Source organism: Martes martes, assembly GCF_963455335.1.
Source record: "Martes martes genome assembly, chromosome: 1".
Taxonomy (NCBI): domain Eukaryota; kingdom Metazoa; phylum Chordata; class Mammalia; order Carnivora; family Mustelidae; genus Martes; species Martes martes.
In genome coordinates this window covers 46,383,131-46,398,938 of record NC_137888.1, presented here as the reverse complement: position 1 = coordinate 46,398,938, position 15,808 = coordinate 46,383,131, and the positions used below count along the sequence as shown (strand labels likewise).

The 15,808-nt window shown below is 37.7% G+C and overlaps 1 protein-coding gene across 1 annotated transcript; it reads left to right on the top strand.

The window, feature by feature from the left end:
- Nucleotides 1–237: 237 nt before the first annotated feature.
- Nucleotides 238–503, top strand: LOC308348773 (small ribosomal subunit protein eS27-like; the record flags this gene model as incomplete). The annotated part of the gene is made up of 1 exon (XM_080813110.1): nucleotides 238–503. The coding sequence occupies one exon, from the start codon at nucleotides 238–240 to the stop codon at nucleotides 394–396; it is 159 nt and encodes a 52-aa protein (XP_080669236.1). The 3' UTR covers nucleotides 397–503.
- Nucleotides 504–15,808: the final 15,305 nt, after the last annotated feature.

Here is a 15,808-nt window from a genome sequence, read left to right as displayed (position 1 = left end):
ACTGATTCAGTCAGTAGCTTAGTTGTGTGACCCTAAGCAAGTTCCCTAACCTTTGTGAATATCACACATTTTTTCTTTTCGTTTCCTTTTTTAAAAAAAAGATTTATTTATTTATTTATTTATTTATTTATTTATTTATTTACTGAAAGAGAGAGTATGCCTGTGCACCCGTCCTTGGAAGAGGAAAAGAAAAAACATAAAAAGAAACGGCTAGTTCAAAGCCCAAATTCCTATTTTATGGATGTAAACTGCCCAGGTTGCTACAAGATTACCATGGTTTTCAGCCATGCTCAGATGGTGGTTCTTTGTGTAGGCTGTTTAACAATGCTGTGCCAGCCAACAGGAGGAAAGGCCAGACTCACAGAGGGGTGTTCATTTAGAAGAAAGCAACACTAATGATACACACAACCTCTTGAATTTGTGTTCTATCCCAGAAAGCCTTATCAGTTCAGTAATTCCAGTTAATCTACCAAGATAATGTAATTATGTTTAATTTTGTAAGGTTTACAACAGTGATCTCCTATTTTGGTGTCAGTTTTTCAATAAAGTTTTGATTATGGGCAAAAAGAAGAAGAAGGAGGAGGAGGAGGAGGAGAAGGAGGAGGAGGAGGAGAAAGAGAGTAGAAGGACAGGGAAAGAATTGCTAACTGACTCCACACCAAGCATGGAGCCCAATGTCGGGCTCAACCCTACAACTCTAAGATCACGACCTGAGCCAAAACCAGGAGTTGAACACTCAACTGACAGAGCCACCCATGTGCTCCAAATATTTTTTAAATATGTAAAACAAAACAGCTAAATCAAATAATTTTTACAGTCCCTTCTATTTCCATATCTTTTTCATAGGACATTAAAAATTTCCAACTCATAAAATACATGATATCTGTAAATTGTGGTTATGTTTCATCAGTCCTTTTGTTGTTGTCCTGACTGCAGGGAGAATGAAGTTTGAGGTGACAGAAGGAAACTCTATTCAGATGTGTTTTATTTGAGCAAAAAATGTGCTTAATAGAAATGACAACCAGTATAGCAACTTGGTAATTGCAAGTGAAATACTCAGAATGGATAAGCACAGAGTTAAATATTGACAATATGTCATCCCTTCTTTAAAGGAAATTGAATTGCTATAAAACTGCATCTATAAATTTATGCCGTGGCTGAAAATCTATTTTCAACCACATACATTCTAATTCAAAGTTAATGCTAAATACAGTAAAAGGGAAGAGATCAGCAGAGTCAGAATAGTTAAAGCGATTCTCATGTAACTGAAATGTAGCCAAAAAGAATACCTGTAATGGTGGTTGTGTGTTTCCAGAAGAACCGTGACTTAAATTCAGGTGCACCACTGAATCTATAATAAGATTAAAGGAGATCATGTGGCTCCACTCCTTAATGCCAAAAAGAGAAATCTCTGGACAGCAACGTACAGACTGGGTCATTTGTGATTCTTCTACTGTGAGAATAACCAAAGTTTAAATTAAACAGAAATCCATTTGTTTAGTGCAAGGGCCCAAAGAAAACTAAGCAATGGCCTTGAAGACATGCAATGCACCCTGCTTTTTGCCATTCCTGTTCCCTTCTAAATCATTTGGCCAGTCCCTTGAGTTGGCAGAAATACCCCAAAATGGTGGTGCAGTGCCTCAAACAGCAAGGCAGTTTTACACTAGAATTGTTCATGTTGCTGTTCTGTCTATCCAAAGAGAATGTGCTGGAGGTGTGGGGCCCGCCGTTCTGTCAGTGAAAGCTCTCATGTGATTGTGATGCACAGTTAAGTTCAAGAGCCATAACCCAAGATTTCATAATTCCTCCACGCTTTCTCCCCATACCCTCCTCACTAGAGTAACAAGGCTTAAATTGACAAAAGATATTACATTCAGTTTCTAATTTTTGTTAGTTCTATTTTATTTAAAAAAATCAGAAAGATCTGACACCTTCATTTTTTATCATTATTAAAATCCTTGAAAGCGTCACTATTACAATCTAGGCTTTCTTTCCGAGTATCAAATGAATAGAATATTTCAATAAGTAACTATTGATTTCACAAACCTTATCTTCCAGACAATTTCTGAATTAAAGAGAAAGGTGATGACAATGAATTTACCCTTTCATATTGAGAAGAACCTTAGCAATATGCCATCTTACATATGAAAGGAAGAAAAAATTTTCCCCACATACTCTCTTTTGCTTAACTAAAAGTAGCAATAACTTTACAGAAATTTTAACTTCTAGACAGTGGACAAAGAGCTATGTATAACAAAAATCACTGATCTCTTCCATATCCGTTTAGGATATGCCTTTGCCTTTTCCAGAATGTCATATAAAAAAAATTATACAGTATGTAACATTTGAGACTGGCTTTTTCCACGCATCATAGCTTTGAGATTCATCATGTTGATATAGCAATAATTCATTCCTTTTTATTATTGAGCAGTATTCCATTCAATGGATGTACCATAGTTTATTCACCCATTAACAAACATCTGGGTTGTCTTCAACTGGGGGCTATTATGAATAAAATATTGATGTACAGGATTTCTAGTGTGAATGTAAACTTTCATTTCACTATGTTTTTGTGTGGATATAAGTTTTAATTTTACATGCCCCTAGGAGTAAGATTCCTAAATCATATGGTAAACATATATCTAACTTTCTAAGAAACTCCAAAACTCTCTTCCATAGTGGCTATACCATTTTGTATTCCCACTAACATGTATGAAAGTTCTAGTGCTGCATTTTTTTTTTTACAGTGCTTGATATTATAGTTGGTTTTGGTGCTGTTGGTGGTGTTTTTTAAGTTTAGAATTTCTAATAGGTGTGTTGTAATACTTTACTGTGGATTTAATTTGGATTGCCCTAATGGCTAATAATGTAGAACATTTTTATGTGCTTGGTTTGCCATCCATATGTCCTTTTTGTTGATATCTCTGTTCAAACCTTTTACCCATTTTTAAATTGGGTTGTTTGTTGTTGTTGTTGTTGTTTTTTATTGTTATCAGGCTTTGAGAATTCTTTTTATATTCTAGATGTTGGATATATGATTTGCAGTTATTTTCTCTCAGATTGTGATTTGTCCTTTTCATTTCTTAACTGTGTCTTTCACAGAACAGAAGCTTTAATTTTGTGAAGTTCAATTTATCAATATTTTCTTTCTTAGAATTCTTGGCTTAATGCAATGTCATAGGGAATTTCTGTTTTCTTCAGAAGTTTGCAGGGTTTTTTGTTTTGTTTTGTTTTATGTTTAGATGTATGATCCCTTTGGAGTTCATTTTTGTATAAGGTATGAGTTAGACCAAAGTTCAATTCTTTGTCCATGGCTATCCAATTTTTCCAATGCCAGTTGTCAAAAGGTTATGCTTATCTCAGTGAGCTAACTTTGCACCTTTATTAAGAATCAATCACCCACGTTTGTTTGGGTCAATTTCTGGATTCTCTATTCTATTCTGTTGATCCGTATGTCTGTCCCTTTGCTAATATCACACTAACTTCATTACCATAACTGTATAACAGGTCTTAAAATTAGGGATTTTATCTTTTTGAAATTGTTTGATATATTCTAGTTCCTTGCCTTTCCACATAAAATTTAAAATCAACTTTTTAAGCTCTACAAAAATCCTGCTAGAATTTTCATTGAAATTGTGCTAAATGTATAGGTCAATTGATGGAGAATAAATATCTTGATGGAGAATAAATATCTTAACTATATTATATATCCAATCTACAAACACAGTATATCTATTCACTTATTAGGTTTTTTTTTTAAGATTTTATTTATTAGAGAGAGAGCAGGTAAAAGAGAGAACAAGCAGTGGGAGCAGCAGGTAGAGGGAGAAGCAGGCTCTCTACTGAGCAAGGATCCAGATGCGGAACTAGATCCCAGAGCTCTGGGATCATGACCCTGGCCAAAGCAGGTGCTTAATCAACTGAGCCATCAAGGCATCCCAATATATTTAGGTTTCTTTAAGAATTTTCTTTCATTGGGGGGGGGGCGCCTGGGTGGCTCAGTGGATTAAGCCTCTGCCTTCTGCTCAGGTCCTGATCTCAGGGTCCTGGGATCGAGCCCCGCATCGGGCTCTCTGCTCAGCAGAGAGCCTGCTTCTCCCTCTCTCTGCCTGCCTCTCTGTCTACTTGTGATTTCTCTCTCTGCCAAATAAATAAATAAAATCTTAAAGAAAAAAAAAAAGAATTTTCTTTCATTGGGTGCATGGGTGGCTCAGTTGGTTAAGCATCTGCCTTCGTCTTGGGTCATGATCCCAGAGTCCTGGGATCAAGTCCAGTACTAGGCTCCCTGCTCTGCAGGGAGTCTTCTTCTCCCTCCACCCCTCCTCCCACTGTTCTCTCAATCCCTCTCTCTTTCTCTGTCAAATAAATAAATAAAATCTTAAAAATTTTTTTCTTTCATCATCATTTTTTTTCTCCAAGTTTTTATTTAAATTCTGGTTAGTTAACGTATATAGGAAAATTGGTTTCAGGTATAAAATTTACTGATTCATCGCTTATATATGACACCTAATGCTTGCCACAAGTGCCCTCCTTAATACTCATCACCCATTTAATCCCTTCCTACCCACCTCCCTCCATCAACCCTCAGTTCATTCTCTATATTTAAGAGTCTCTTATGGTTTGCTTCCCTCTCTCTTTTTCCTTCCCGTATGTTCATTTGCTTTGTTTCTTAAATTCCATATACCAGTGAAATCATAGATTTGTCTTTCTCTGACTGATTTCACTTAGCGTAATACTCTCTAGCTCCATCCACATCGTTGTAAATGGCAAGATTTCATTCTCTTTGATGGCTAATATCCCATTGTGTATATATATCATTCATCAGTTGGTGGGCTCTTTCCATAGTTTGTCTGTTGTTGATAATGCTACTATAAAAATCAGGGTGCATGTGCCCTTTTCAATCTGTATTTTTGTATCATTTGGGTAAATTTCTACTACTGCATTTGCTGGGTCATAGGTAGCCTCATTTTGAACTTTTTGAGGAAACTCCATACTGTTTTCCAGAGTGGCTGTACCAGCTTGCATTCCCACTAACAGTGTAGGAGGGTTCCCCTTTCTCTGCATCCTCACCAACATCTGTCATTTCCTAATTTGTTATTTTTAGTCATTCTGATTGGTATGATGTGATATCTCATTGTGGTTTTGATTTATATTTCCTTGAGGCCAAGTGATATGGAGCATTTTTTCATGTGTCTGTTGGACATTTGGATGTCTTCTTTGGAGAAATGTCTGTTCAGGTCTTCTGCCCATTTCTTGACTGGATTGTTTGTTCTTTGGGTGTTGATTTGATAAGTTCTTTATAGATTTTGGGTACCAGCCATTTATCTGATAATGTCTTGATGACTATATCTTTGTAATAAAGCTTGAAGTCCAACATCATGATTCCTCCAACTTTGCTTTTCTTTTTCTGGATTACTTTGACTACTTTTGTCTTTCATGGTTCCATATTAATTTTCAGATTGCTTGTTCTAGCTCCGTGAAAAATGCTGTTCTTATTTTGATAGGGATTGCAAATGTGTAGATTGCTTTGGGTAACACAGATTTTTTTTTGAGATTTTATTTATTTATTTGAGAGAGAGCGAGTGAGAGGGAGAGAAAGAGAAGGAATAGGGGAGGAGGACAGGGAGAAGCAGACTCCCTCGCTGAGCAGGGAGCCCAGTGAAGGGTTCAGTCCCAGGACCCTGGGATCATGACCTGAGCAGAAGGCAGATGCTTAACCAACTGAGCCACCCAGACGCCCCTGGGTAAGACAGAGATTTTAACAATATTTGTTCTTCCAATCCGTAAGTGTGGGCTATTTTTCCATTTCTTTATGTCCTCTTCATTTCTTTCATAAGTGTTCTATAAAAGATTCCACAAAAAATTACTAGAATTGATACACAAATTCAACAAAGTTGTACAACATAAAATTAATGACAGGACTCTTACATTTCTAAATACCTAATGAAGCAGCAGAAAAAGAAACCAAGGAATCGATCCCACGTACAATTGCACTAAAAATCATAAGATGCCTAGGAATAAACCTAACCAAAGAGGTTAAAGAATTGTACTTTCATTGTCATTTTGTAGTTATCAGTATATTGATCTCGTACATCTTTTTAGATTTATACCTAAGTAGTTCTTTTTTTATATGTAACTATCATATGTGTTGTTGTTTTTTAGTGTTGCTTCCAATGGTTCATTGTTTGTATTTAGTAATATGATTGATAGGGGCACCTGGGTGGCTCAGTCAATTAAATGTCTGCCTACAGCTCAGGTCATGATCCAAGGGTTCTGGAATCCAGTCCTACATCGGGCTCCTTGCTCAGTGGAGAGCCTGTTTCTCCCTCTGCCTACTGCTGCCCATGCTTGTGCTTTCTCTCTCTCTTTCTCTGTCAAATATATAAATAAATAAAATCTTTAAAAAAATATGATATTTATGTTGTCTTTCTAACATGTAACCTTGCAAAACTTAATTATTTATCCTCAGAACTTTTGTTGCAATTCCCCTGGGATTTTCTACATGGATAATCAAATCATCTAGAAGTCAGGTGATTTTTATTTCTTCATTTCCAATCTATATGCTTTTTATTTCTTTCACTTGTTTTCTTTCTTTTCTTTTTATTTCTTTTCACTTGTTTCTGCACTAGCTAGAACTTTTAGTACAATGGTGAATAGAAGATTTGGTAGTGAACATTCTTGTCTTTGAAAACATTTAGTTTTTCACCATTTAGTATTAAGTTAGTTGTGGCATGTTTACCTGATACCTTATATCAGGTTAAGGAAGTTCCCTTTTATTCTGTGTTTGATGAGTTTTTATAATAAAAAAAATTGTTTATCAAATGAGTTTTTTGCACTAGTTGATATGATCATGTGATTTTAGTCCATTAATACTGGAATGTATTGACTAATTTTTAACAATTGAACCACCAATGCATTCTTGTAATTAATCCCACTTGGTTGTTTAATAGTACCCTTTTTTGCCTGTTACAGGATTCAATTTGCTAATATTTTATTAAGTGTTTTTGTGTATATGTTCATGAAGAATATTGGTTCAGTAGTTTTTGTTGTTGTTATTGTTTAAACCTTGTAACATCTTTGCTGAGTTTTAGTATCAGTTAGTACTAACCACATAAAATGAAATGGAAAGTGTGTGTGGGAGTTTAAATTATGAATATAATCTCTTTATTAGTTATAGGACTATTCAAATTATTTCATACTGAATGAGTTGTGTTAGTTTGTACTTTTTGATGAATTGGTCCACTTCAACTAAACTGTCAAATTTATGTGTAGGGAGGTGTTTGTAGTATTCCCCATTATCTTTTTGGTGTCTGCAGGGTCTGTAGTGATATCTCCCGTTTCATTCCTGACATAGGCAATACGTCTTTTCTCTTCTCTGCCCCCCCCTTTTACATTGTTAGCCTTATTAGAGGTTTATTGATCTTGTCAAAGAACTAGGTCTTTTTCTTTTTAGATTTTATTTATTTATTTGACGGAGAGAGAGCAGAAGTAGAGCAGCAAGCAGAGGGAGAGGGAAAAGCAGACTCCCCGCTGAGCAGGGAGCTCGATGAGCGACTTGATCCCAGGGCCCTGGGATCATGACCTGAGCTGAAGGCACAGGCTTTAACCCACTAAGCCACCCAGGTGCCCCAAGAGCTAAGTCTTTGTTTCACTATTGTTTTTTCTATTTTCAAGTTCACTGATTTCTGTTCTGATCTTTATTATTTCCTTTCTTGCTTGCTTTGGAGTTATTTTGTTGTTCTTGTTCCAGTTTCTTAAGATGGAAGTTTAGAATAATAAATTGAGAGTCTTCTCCTTTTAGAAGTATTTAGTGCTATAACTTTTCTCAGCACTGTTCACCTGCATTCCACAGATTTTCATGTGCTGTATTTTTATTCTCATGGAGAACAATGTATTTTTTAATTTTCTTGTGAGGTTTGGCAGCATGGCAAATGCTAGCTGCCAGGAATGCTTAGTCTACACTTATAATGATTTTATACAAGAAATAAAATTATATAAATCGTATTGACATTTTTTCTTGGTAATAGAATTATGTTTTCCCTTAAAATTAGTCTTTTTTCTGTAATTTATATTTTCTAAATTATGGAAATAAAAGTGGAGATTGTAAAACTTATAATATTGATCCATATTAAGTTGCACTTTTTGACTTACATAGATTAATTTCATATGGTTCAACCTACTAATTTTTATAATGTGATGCATGTAGTTTTCCTTTAATCATTTCCTTTTAATATCCCATTTCAGAATTTGGGATAAGAAAGAAAGGGGGAAAAAATGTGTGATGCAGATCAGAGTCAGCAATATGACTCACGACCAGAGGATATTGTAGGTTTCCTAGGCCTCCCAGATAAGAGAAAGAATTCTTTAGAGTAAATTAAAATAGTAAGAAGGAAGAAGAAGGGGGGGGGGGAGGAGGAGGAAGAGGAGAACTGCGGAGGAGAAGGAGAAAAGGAAGGAGATGGAGGGGTGGAGCAGAAGGACAAAGGGGAGGAAGGGGGAGAGGGAGGAAGAGGAGGAGGGGGGCAGGGAAGGAGGGTAGGAGAGATGGTTGGAAGGAAGGAAGGAAGGAAGGAAGGAAGGAAGGAAGGAAATGAAGCTTTGACTAATGCAAATTTTCTAGAGTTTCCGGGAGGTCAGGATATCAGAATGAGCAAGAAGACCATGCCAAAGATGACTCCTCATGTGAAAGCTAGTTAAGTTGTTGTCGTTGTTGTTGTTGTTGTTAATGTTGTCTGGAAAGCAGGGATAATAATGCCTAACTTGTTACAGAGATCTAACTAGATAACATATGTTGTGTAACTAGCATAAATTAGAAACCCAGGATGTTAGTTCCCTTCTTCTTCAGTCTCAAAGGAAGTCACTGCTCTAAAAAAAACCCTAGTGTTAAAGGAGTGGTATATGTCACTGGTTCAGGCATAGACTTTGGAACCACAAAACCTGTATTCATGACCACTGGCAAATTATATAACCTCTCCATGCTTCAGTTTTCTTTCTACAAAAGGGTATAATAATACTGCATATCTCCTAGAATTGTTGAAAGGGTTAAATGAGCCAATATATGTAATGTGCTTAGAACACTGCCTGGTACATGACAGGCACTATAGAAGTGTTATTTTATTAGTTGTATGAGAAGGCTGATGGGGACAGAAGAAAAATTTAATTTTTCAGGGAAATATGAGTTCCAGAGGTAGGGGAGAAGAAAGAGGAGGAGAGAAGAGAAAGAAGGGATGGGAAAGGAGAAGGGAAGGAGAGGGAAGAAGAGGAGAAGAGAAAAATATATTTAGAACATTCTCCTTTTTCTAAGAAGTTGGGAGAGATAGGAGCAATATTGTATCAGACAGGATGCTTGAAACATGAAATGACTCTGGTAATAAAATCTTAGAGTATTTTTGTTACTGTTGTTGTTTGGAAGAAAAAAAGCAGGTAATGAGGAAGGTCCAGAGAAACAGGTTTTCACAAGCAGTGAGTGAGACTGTAGGTCAAATGGACAGCAAATGGAGAAGGATTAGGCTGCTGTACGACTGTCATAGCCATTGTGGATTCTGTTCAAAGAGAAATCATTAGTGATAGATAAACACTTCATTTACTTCTTAGCTCTCTGGAGATAGCCATTGATGCAAGAGTATCCTTCGGTGGCTCCTTCGTGACTTTTCCCCTTAATGGATTGATGTCTTTACAGTACAGATTATGAAAATCGGTTTTGCTTGGTCTCCTTAATGCATAACCTTTTGGTTTCTTTTTTAATAATTGTTGGCAAATAGCTCTGCATGACAGCACTGAACACAAATACTGCTGATGATGATGAATGGACGGAGGAATGTGGGATGCATTGTACTGAAAGGGTAAGACATTATGTCTATGTAATTGCTTCATCTCCCTTAGGACAGACAAAGTTCAAAGAAATGTTAACATGAATGACTCACAAGACATGTTCTTTGGGGTTACCCAGAATTCATTTCTCTAATTACATGAACCTTTTCTGCCTTCCTCACTCATCACCTGAGCAGTTGGGATACAGGTCATCTTGACAGGACAATCAACCCGTTCACATGCACACTTCTATTTATTGCAGCATCTTCCCAAAGCCAGAGTAAAGACATTAAAGTTGCAGGAAAATATCCTTTTGAAATTGGGCTTTTGATATTTTTGCAAAACATATGATAAGTAAGTAAGTAGAAATTTCATCTTAAGTTTCATTCTTTCAAGTTTAATGGCAGTGTTGCCCATTATTATGTGCTAATATGAGTTTAGAGAAGCCTATACTAATTTGATGTTTTTAAATTCACAATTGTGTGGGAAATTTTTTTTGTTTTGTTTTTTGTGGGGTTTTTTTTGTTTTTTTGTTTTTTGTTTTTTGGTTTTTTTTGCTAAAAACTACCTTTGAAAAGCCAAATTCCTAAAACAACTTTGTTGGAATGGAACTTCAATTAATATCATTTCCCACCAGATGAGATGTTCAACAAAGAATCATCCAGACACTTCCCCAAACTTCTGTTGCCTGGGAGCTCACTGCATAATGAGGCAGCCCTGACCCCTGTGGAAGACTTTGAACTTTTAGGTGGTTTCTTTTAGTTTTGAGCTGAAATGTTAGCTCCATTACCTCACAGATCATACTCTTCCTTACATTGACTCTTGGAATATCCAAAAACTGTTATTACCTGGTCTCTTTGACAAGTTTCTATCCCATTTCATATGAAGCGGTCACTGGACTGAACATCATTTTGGCTTATATACTAGACATCTTGAGTCTGATAGTGTTATTTGTAAACTCCGGCACTAGACTTAGATGAAATATTCTAGCATAATCTATTGGTTGGAGTAGTCAGAATACAGTGGGACAATTGCCTCCTTTTTGCTGAATCATATTTTTCTTTGCCAGAAATCTGGGATTGTGTTAACCTTTAAAAAGCAGGTATTCCTGTTCATATCCAGATGATAACCAATTAAAAGCCCTTGTCTTTTGTCATAGAGACTATTATAAAATCTGTATTTCCTACAGAGTCTACTCTACCCTTGTTTAGCTAATCTAAAGAATCCATTCTATTGGGTTGACTATTATACTATGCTAAGGGCATCAAAGCATAATGGTTAATGCAGGTACTCTATTTTTTTAAACGATTTTATTTATTTATTTGAGAGAAAGACAGAGATAGTGACAGAGAGACAAGCAAGGAGGAGAAGGCTCCCCACTGAATAGGGAGATGTGGGGCTTGCTCCCAGGACCCTGGGATCATGACCTGAGCCCAACACAGATGCTTAACTGAGCCAGCCAGGCACCCCAATGCATATACTTTAGAGCCAGTCTACTTGGGTTCAAAGCTTACTCTATTCTTTCCTCACTGTGTGGCTTCAGGCAAGTGACTTGATGTCCCCATATCCCAAGTTCCTCACCTATGAAATGAGAATTAAATAAGCTAATATATGTAAAGCGCATAGAAGAATGGATATAGTAAGCACTAGACATTTGCAGCTATGATTTTATGTTCATCCATTTTTCCCAGCATTGTATCATCTGTGGACTGATTTCTATCCATTAACCTAAGTGATTGATAAAAATGCAAAGAGGTTAGTGGCAAGGGCATACTAGAATTCCCTCTCTGGTTTCACTTCAAGTTCTAAGAGTAGATTGGACATTTGCCTAGCTTTCTGCTTAGAATGTTGGAAGAGACAGCCTGACACAGTCATGGCAGCATGGCAGATCTAGCCAATAGAGGGCCATAAGTCTCCATCCTCATCCTCCCAAGCTGTGCAAGACCTAAAGTGATATAGAGAGCATTTGAAAGTTACTGTGGGCTCTGAATAGAATGCAGGGTTTAGATGAGAGTGCTCTAGAAAGAAAGCAAGCCGATGTGCCTAACCAAGATTCTGCAGTCTAGAGAAGAGGGTGCATAGCAGAAAGAGGCTGGGTGACTAGTCTACCACTAAAGTTTGGATTAGGACTTAGCTGTCTGCAGATTGCAAAGGCCAGGGCAAAGCACAAGCTGGGGGTGGTGCCTTCAGAGCACTCATTTGCCAATGAGGTGAGAGCACTCAATCACTCCTGCCAAGTACCCAAATGAAGGAGTTACCTCTGGAGCAAAAGACTAGCAAGGGGTTGATCAAGACCTAAAAGCAGACACCTCCCTCCCCAGTGATGCCTTCATGCAGTTGTATTATGCACCCTTCCAATTACATTTCTTGTATACCTGAGTTTTTCTGAACTATTGTGATGACATAATACGCACTACATAATTAAAGACCTCCCCACACACACTCCCTAAGTTCCCATCACCCCCTCTTTTTGAATGATGGTGCTCTTTTGTCCTTTTCCCACTTTAAAGTGTCCAAGGACACTCCAACAATTGTACTGGAATGAAAAAGCACATATTGTTAAGCACTGTGGATGAGGCAGAATACAGAAATACATCATGTTGTCCAGTTATACTGAAATGGCTTTAAACATTGAATAGTTCATTTAAGCATTCTCTATGTTTGTTGTCCATTTAATGTAGTATTAACTGCTGGCTCTCACACTTTGAAGGTCACTACAGATACAATTGGTTAAAAGTAACAGAAAACTTTGTTCAAGCTCATTTAAATGATAACATTTATTAGTTACAGGAGAGGAAGTTCAGATGTAGGTCAGGCTTCGGGACATTGTTGAACCATTGGCTCAAGGATGTCTTAAAGATTCCAGTTTTCTTCATCTCTATTTCTCTACCCTCAATGTCAGATTCATCCTGTCATGATTGTAGGCTGGTTTCCAGTCTGGGCCATGTGTTTCTCCAGACATGTGCTTTTAGAGAAAGAGCAGCTTTTTTCTCTCAAGAGTCAGGGGGAAAGCTGAGCGATGGCCATATCAGGTCTATTTCTTTCTAATATCAAACCAGTTTTGCAGAGGGGCATGGGAGTATTCTTAGATCAAGCACACCTTCCTAGAGGAGATGCTAATTCTCCAAATTACAGTGCTGCTATTACAATGAGGGGGCCACAGAATGAATGTTGGGAACTTAACGTCCACCGCTATCCTTGTTCAGTCTAAAGAGAGCAATGGAGTCTGTTCCCAAAAAACACAAATATACACCAAATTGTTCACACAATTTCAGGGGCCTCACAGCACCTCTCACTGATAACTCCTCCAGGAGTGCTTGGATGTCAGGGCTATGCACTTCCCATCTGAACACTGACCCATGGGGTGCAATCGTTGCAAAGGTATGCCTTCTTTTTATTATTCTGGGGCCAGAAATTGCCACTTTGATCTCCAGAGAAGCAAGGGGATTGTGTTATGCCAGGATTGCCTTTGGTCTCAACCTGACTTGGAGTCAATTCCTCCAGGAGTGCCAGTTTCATTCTTTCTCCTTCCTTCATTTTATGCTCTTCTTCCAACTCTCCACACACTCCCAGACCCCATCTAATTTTCAGGTCTTACCGATCCTTCCTTTCTCTTTGCCTTAGTCTCTTCCTTAAAAATTATCTCCTTAGTTCCTACGCTCTACACCTAACTTCCCCAGTTTTTATTGTACAAATCTATCAAGCACTTACTGTGGGTAGGCATGCTAATTGTTTTACCTACTTTTTAAATTGGAAAATCTTCACAATAACCTCATAGGGAAAATAGTATTTGCCTTGCTCTAAGAAGAGGAAATTGCTGCACAGAGAGTTTAGTTAGTGAGGGACAGAGTTGGATTTGAAACCAGATTTTCATTTCCCTACAGGTCATATACTCTTTCTGCAACCCCATCACATCCCTAGACTTTTTATGTTCTCCTTATGCCTTTCTCAATCTCAGTTCTGGGCATGACAAAAAAGACACTAATTCCCCCAGAGAAGTTCCTATTAAAGACCTCTTAGCATTTTAAATATTTCAGATCTCACATTCATATGAAGTCATGAAAATACTGGCGCTTAATACCGAACTCACCCTTCAATTCACAGTTGCTATATGAGAGGGGGAACTTAATCCTGGTTTCTTATTTGGTGCTCTCAAAAAAGGGAGAATTTGTTTCACCAAACGCAAAACTCATTCTTTTTTCCTGCTGCTTGAAATGTCTTAATTCAACCCAGTAATCGGAAATATTTGCCTTGTAATTTTTAAGCAAAAGACACAATCATTTTCTACCCCTTTTTAAAGTCATAACACTCCTTGACACTCTTCTTCAGTTTTTCTGATCTTACTCATGGAGACCAGTTGTCTTCTGCACATTCCAATCAGAGAAGGCAGTTCACAGACAGAAACGGTATTTCTATAATGCTGTTATTATGGTGAGAGACAGAGCTCTTCTTTCAAAGCCATTTGCCTAAAGTGACCATAATCGCAATGTGGTTCTATGAGGCTGATAAGAAAATCAAGTACCTTTCTCTCCTTGAGTCAGAAAAAATATCTCACTATTTATGACATGTATATAACCAACATTACAAAACTGAATGTAACACACCTCTCTGTAGGGATGAAACAGATAACTGAAGCTTGGGTGTTCTCACAGTGTTGGGACTGCATTTTGATAGAATGACAGAGTAAGTAAAAGAAAAAAGGACTTTGTAGACAGATAGGGGGAAAGGCTGGGGTAATATTATAAGCATTGAGCAAGGGATTTGGCACGGCTTCTATCATAGCAGATGCCAACCTTAGGCCTGGGACAGGTTAGAGGTCTCCAGCCATGCCAAGGCTTAGCAGTTTAGATGCTAAAGTGTAGGGAGGTCTGGAGAGTCCTGGAAGAAATGCCATGAAGTGAGGTGCATTCAGGGACATTAGGACAATGGCTGCTTGTTTACTGAATATAAATATTCCAAAATAGCTTCTCCTTTAAAGGTGTGAGCCTGTTGCATATCAGTTTAGAGAAAGAGAAGGGTAGGTGATCTGACACACTAGGATGCCCAGCACAGTCCCAGTTTATACCTGTTTTTCCAGTTTCATTATCAATATCACCCTTATGTTAGGACGACCATATACCACATCTTAAGTTATCCTTGATCAGACAGTATATGATATAGCCCCTCTAATAAAAGGGCACAGAAACAAAATGTGATTGTCTTTAAAGCAAAAAGTCATAAGCAGGGAAAGACCTTGACATCTGGAAGGAGCCTACAAATAAGAGGTAACAAAGGAAAAAACATCCCACTAATCATCCAACAAAGACTGTGGGTACATGAAGGCTAGTTTTGGGGGTACTATAGGGAGTCAAGTACACAGCCAAAGACAGTGTAGGATAACCCAGCTGCTGATCAGTCCCATTGCCAATGCTCCAGGAAAAGTAAGAGCTAGAAGAAAGGCCAAAAACACAGGGAAAATTGGCAAGGAAACCCCTGCAGCCACAATAAGCAAAACAAAAGACAACTCAAAGAATGGCCCGGGCTGCCTTGTGTGGCCATGGAGGTTGTGCACTACTCAGCAACAGGAGTGCCATTCCACCGACTATGAATGCCCCTCTCTAGAATGGACCAGTTCACAGTCTGCATGTGGCAATCTCAAAGGTAGCATTATTCCTGTTCTTGGTGTCCACACGTTGATCTAATGTGTTATATATACACTTTTTATTATTTGAATTTCTTTTCTGAAACCCTTATAATCTCTTCGGCCTTTGGATGTTTTGTTCAGGTTATATGCAAAGGCTTCCATGGTATTAACTATTTGGCAACCTTGAAGAAGGGTAATCTCTCCTTTCTACCATCAGGAAAGAATGTCATAGACTGCATTTTAAAAATAAGGAAGATAAGTGATGATCAAAAATTGATTAGGGATTCTCCCACACTCTGGAACAATTTACAAAGTGCAACACTTATCTGTTCACAGGCTGTATCACTTCCTTTGTATAATTTCCTTTTGCTTGAC